This window comes from Impatiens glandulifera, chromosome 3 (assembly GCF_907164915.1).
Source record: "Impatiens glandulifera chromosome 3, dImpGla2.1, whole genome shotgun sequence".
Lineage (NCBI taxonomy): Eukaryota > Viridiplantae > Streptophyta > Magnoliopsida > Ericales > Balsaminaceae > Impatiens > Impatiens glandulifera.
The window spans coordinates 23,098,935-23,104,267 of record NC_061864.1 but is presented as its reverse complement, the minus strand read 5'-3'; the positions used below and the strand labels follow the sequence as shown (position 1 = coordinate 23,104,267).

At 33.8% G+C, this 5,333-nt stretch overlaps 1 protein-coding gene across 1 annotated transcript; it reads right to left on the bottom strand.

Moving 5' to 3' along the window:
• Window positions 1-950: 950 nt before the first annotated feature.
• Window positions 951-2,517, bottom strand: LOC124931350. The gene is made up of 2 exons (XM_047471795.1): window positions 2,292-2,517; window positions 951-1,374 (listed from the first exon to the last, which is right to left on the bottom strand). The coding sequence occupies exons 1-2, from the start codon at window positions 2,449-2,451 to the stop codon at window positions 1,106-1,108; spliced, it is 429 nt and encodes a 142-aa protein (XP_047327751.1). The 5' UTR covers window positions 2,452-2,517; the 3' UTR covers window positions 951-1,105.
• Window positions 2,518-5,333: the final 2,816 nt, after the last annotated feature.

Here is a 5,333-nt window from a genome sequence, read left to right as displayed (position 1 = left end):
TATCTACATGGGATATTATAAAGTGTCCGGGCGCAACAACTTGTAAATTCTCAATATTAACCAACCGACCATCAACGAGTCATCAGATTCCTTCTTTGACTAACGGTTTAATACACTTATCGATTGATATGATAAATGATGTTTTAAATTTGTTCCATAGAACAACATATCTTCCCCGAGAATTGAAGTCATACCAAAAGATGCCTTAATTAGGTCTGGGCCCGAGACGCCTTCGATTCCAAGCGGACGTTTGAAGAGCCCAATGCAATGGCTTTAATTGGATAAGTCTACATCAAATGCTATTCTTTTATGTTCTTTATTTATGAGATAGCAACAACTCTGGGGCGCAATTCTAATGTTGAAAAATCAAAAGATTTGGGTCCGACATGAGCCGACTTCATCTAGTCTACCCAAACAACTCGCCTACCACTACTGTAAAGGTCTGAGCTTGGGCCGCACGAGATTCCAGTTGTACCACTTTGGGTCGAGTTTTCTGCATAAGTTGTGTGTCAACCGAAGACCTCTCACTCCTTTGGTTGTGGAAATGGAGTCTAGTCGAGAACCGACCCCTCTCTGGAGCCATCCCCCTACTATTAATAACATGCACAGTACAACACATAGCCTCTCCGGATCCGGACACATGAGACGCCCTTAAAGAGTGTTGGGAAAATTGACTGATGACCGGTGTGACCCTTCGACTCCCCGTCCCTCTCATGATGTTCTGCGCTGCTTTACCCAAAAACCTCATTTGAGGTTGTCCATCCACCAATCGGACTAAACGACCCCCGCATCGAAAATAGGCCTCCAATAACTTATTTTAGGGTGTGATTTACACCAACCACTCACTATCTTATCTCTTCGTGCAAACTTTTAATTTTGAAAGCTGTTGAGAAACATTTATCATCTCTTTTGTGTTTTAAAAAGCAACTCACTCTATGTATTCACATGTAAAAATTAAACTTAGACACATATATTCATAAATTTAACGAACAACAAGGCCAACAACATATCATCCATACTTGCGAATTCAAGATTTTCATTTGGGAAGAAGATATTTAAATTTACATATGAACTGTTTAAAGAAAAAAAATAAGATTCATTGGAATCACTTGATTGGTGCTAATATAGTGTAAACCAAAAGAAATGTAACTATCACAATGGCTCCTACAAGAGTGAACTGAGGACTGGTCCATAACATGAGGTTCGACCTCTCGGTGCGTTTGATGGGATCGACCTCCTCCGAGAGGGGAAAGTTGGTTTGTTGAGGATTCCAAGTGACATATTTATTTGGCGAAAACCCCGAGAATATGCTTTTCTTGCTTTGTTTCTTGAAGCTCGACCAAGCTTTGTCCCAGTCTGTTGAGGACTTCTTACCTGTCAGGACAATTTTCAAAGACAAGTAACTACAAATGATATTATTAGCCCTGATTTTATCATCTCATTTGCATACCACAATCAAAATTAGATCTATCTTTCAAAGTTGTCCTGTTTTATCCAACATTAAGTCATTGCAGGGCATCTTGGTTGATATTCAATTATTCATCGATCCATTAAACCTAACTATTAGAGTTTACAATGGTTAGTGGATTTTGGGTAGGAGTAATATAGTTTTTGTGACTTAATGTGGTCATTGTAACCTCCTAGGATTTGATTTAACCACTTCAATTATATGGTAGACCCTAAACAACTAGATTAGGTTAAACCAATTCTCAAAATAGAAATTGTCAAACAATCACAAATACTTGTACAATGTGGTAAAGGAATTAACACAAAATTTAACTAAAATTTGACCAATAATGTTTTCATGTGTTATAGGAGTTCCTCATTCTATAGACCATGCTCACCATGACCAAAAACTGGAATTAGAATAGGAATTGGGTCCAATTCCAAATCTTCTATTTTCTTAATGACTTAAGATAGTGATTTCAAAGGAATTGAGTATATCTGATTCTTTTAGTTTCATTTACATCCATTCTACTTGAGAATTGCAATTCTATGTGTTCTCCAAACATAAGAATTGAATTATAACTCAATTCTTAGGGTTAGCTTCGAGCTTCATTCAATCAACAAGGACATCTCACTGACAAATCAGATTAATTTGTTTCACAAGTTAGCCATCTACAAAGCTACCACCACAAGTGTCTATTGATAATGGCTTCTGCAAATCCCTAATTCAAATTCAGGACTTAACCGCAGTGGTAATAAGATTAAGATCCGATCCTTCTAGTGTGAAATCCTTATGAAATTTAAAGAAGAGTTCATATGAACAACATGAGTGAACTACGACATACCTCCCTGATCGTTGCCGGCGCCATTATTCTCAGGCTCCGGCGACTGAGAATCTCTTCTGGAGCAAAATGGTCCGAAACTGGGTGGCTTTCGTGAGGTCGGACACAGATTTTGACATGTAATCAAGCCTCCACCCCTTCCGAATCGAATATCCATTCGCATCTGTACGCCGAATCGTGATCGCGGAATAACGGTTTTTGGTCTGAGTAAGAACAAATGTGTACAATATGAATTATTATGAAGTTTCAATTGCATACGCTATAAATTATTTTTTGTCTTCTATTTTTTTTGACCACATGTCAGTAATCCTCTTTATTTTTATTTTATAAAAAACAAAGACAGAATCATAAATATGCACTTAAACTATTGACAAAATTTAATATTTATCCTAATTTATTTTTATTATATTTTATGTCACTTCAATTTGTAAATACCTCTCTTTTTTTCTTCCATAGTATAAAGTATTTTCTTCGCCATTGATGATGTTTGATGTTTCATATTGTGAAGGAGGAAGCTTCTCAAACTGGAATCTTTAATATCAAAGGTGGTCAAGACTCAAGAGGGTGCTTCGACGAGGATGATAGCGGTTCAAGAGACCGAGCGATAAGGATCCACAAAACCACTCAACATCTGTGAATATGGAGGCCAAGTATAAGTTAATTTGGTCTTTGGAGAGGCATTGAGACAGGGATTAGGGATGGCTATGTGTACCATATACTTAATATCCTTGGATACACAATGAATTCGGGTATTTTAAATCGAATTCGGAGTCAGGGACGAGGAAAAAATGGATTACCCGATCGGGTTCGGGGTCGAGAATGAAGAGTATGCAAAATCCAAACCCAAACTCGATACCCAAAATATTAATATTAAAAAATATATCATCATTACAAATTTACAATAAATATATTATTTATGTTATCCATTCACATAATCCATTCCAACATCATTTTAATTTATCTTCTATATAAGACTTCACTTTTTAATAACAGATTATTTCTCTCTACTCATTCTTCATATTTTATTTTCAAGTTCAACATTTTTTCAATTTTCGTCACCTTATTTTTAGTTTTTGTTAAACTCCAATATGTAATGACATCAAAGTTATTATATTTTTCAACTTTTACAATATAACTATGCAATGCATGCAAGTAAGTAATATTTTCAATTTTATTTTAATATTTAGTATATTTAGAAATAATAAATATAAATTCATATTTTAATCGGGTAATGGGTACCAGTCAGGGATCGGGTATCCGACGAATCGGAGATGTGATACAAATAGAAATACCCGTTCCGTCGGGTTCGGAGTCGGGTAGTAAAATGAAAATTGTGTTTGGGGATGAGTACTTCACTACCCGACGGATAGGGTATCCATTGTCATTCCTAATGGGGATAGTGGAGAGAAATATGGTTTCGAGGCGTTTCGATTATGAAAATTATTTATAAAATAAGAGTAGTTTAAGTATAACAAAACAAATTAAAATTTATGAAAGAAAATAAAAAGAGAAAACAATGATGTAAGCCTCGAACACCAAAAGATTAGCTTAACATGCACAAAAATCTTTAAAGAGGGCGATGAGTTCCCAATGATTCTACGGATATTTTAAGAACAAATTTCAGATAACATAATAATAATGGCGATATGGATGATATCGGTCGAATACAATCTGTCATTGAAAGTACGACGATTCATTTTCAGTGGTTCACTAAAAGATAATATAAATAGTAACCCAACGGTTCATCATATATGTCGTATTGATCCAAACATCCTAACAACTATCGATAAACTTATGCATCACCATTGAATTTCAGTCATACTCCAAAATGAGACTCCGAATATCTGTCACCCCATGACAATGTAGAAGAAGGTGATACTCCAAATATAAATATTAATATATATATATATATATATATATATATATATATATATATATATATATATATATATATATATATATATATATATATATATATATATATATATATATATATATATATATATATATATTAAAGTCTAAAATGACTTTTCACATCATTACCACAATTACAAATTTACAATGTTATCCATACCCATAATCCACTCCAACATCATTTTAATTTATCTTCTATATAAGACTTCACTTTTTAATAACAAAATATTTTATTTCTCTCTACTCATTCTTCATATTTTATTTTCAAGTTCAACATTTTTTCAATTTTCTTCACCTTATTTTTAGTTTTTGTTGAACTCCAATATGTAATGACATCAAAGGTATTATATTTTTCAACTTTTACAATATAACTATGCAATTCATGCAAGTAATATTTTCAATTTTATTTTTAATATTTAGTATATTTAGAAATAATAAATATAAATTCATATTTTAATCGGGTAATGGGTACCAGTCAGGGATCGGGTATCCGACGAATCAGAGATGTGATACAAATAGAGATACCTGTACCTTCGGGTTTGGGGTCGGGTAGTAAAATAAAAATTGGGCTTGGGGATGAGTACTTCACTACCCGACGAGTAGGGTACCTATTGTCATCCCTAATGGGGATAGTGGAGAGAAATATGGTTTCGAGGTGTTTCGATTATGAAAATTATTTATAAAATAAGAGTAGTTTAAGTATAACAAAACAAATTAAAATTTATGAAAGACAATAAAAAGAGAAAACAATGATGTAAGCCTCGAACACCAAAAGATTAGCTTAACATGCACAAAAATCTTTAAAGATGGCGATGAGTTCCCAATGATTCTACAGATATTTTCAGAACAAATTTTAGATAACATAATAATAATGGCGATATGGATGATATCGGTCGAATACAACCTGTCATTGAAAGTACGACGATTCATTTTCAGTGGTCCACTAAAAGATAATATAAATAGTAACCCAGCGATTCAGGTTCGTCATATATGTCGTCTTGATCCAAACCTCCTAACAACTACCGATAAACTTATGCATCACCCATTGAATTTCAGTCATACTCCAAATGAGACTCTGAATATATGTCATCCCATGACAATGTAGAAGAAGGTGAGACGATGATTCAATAT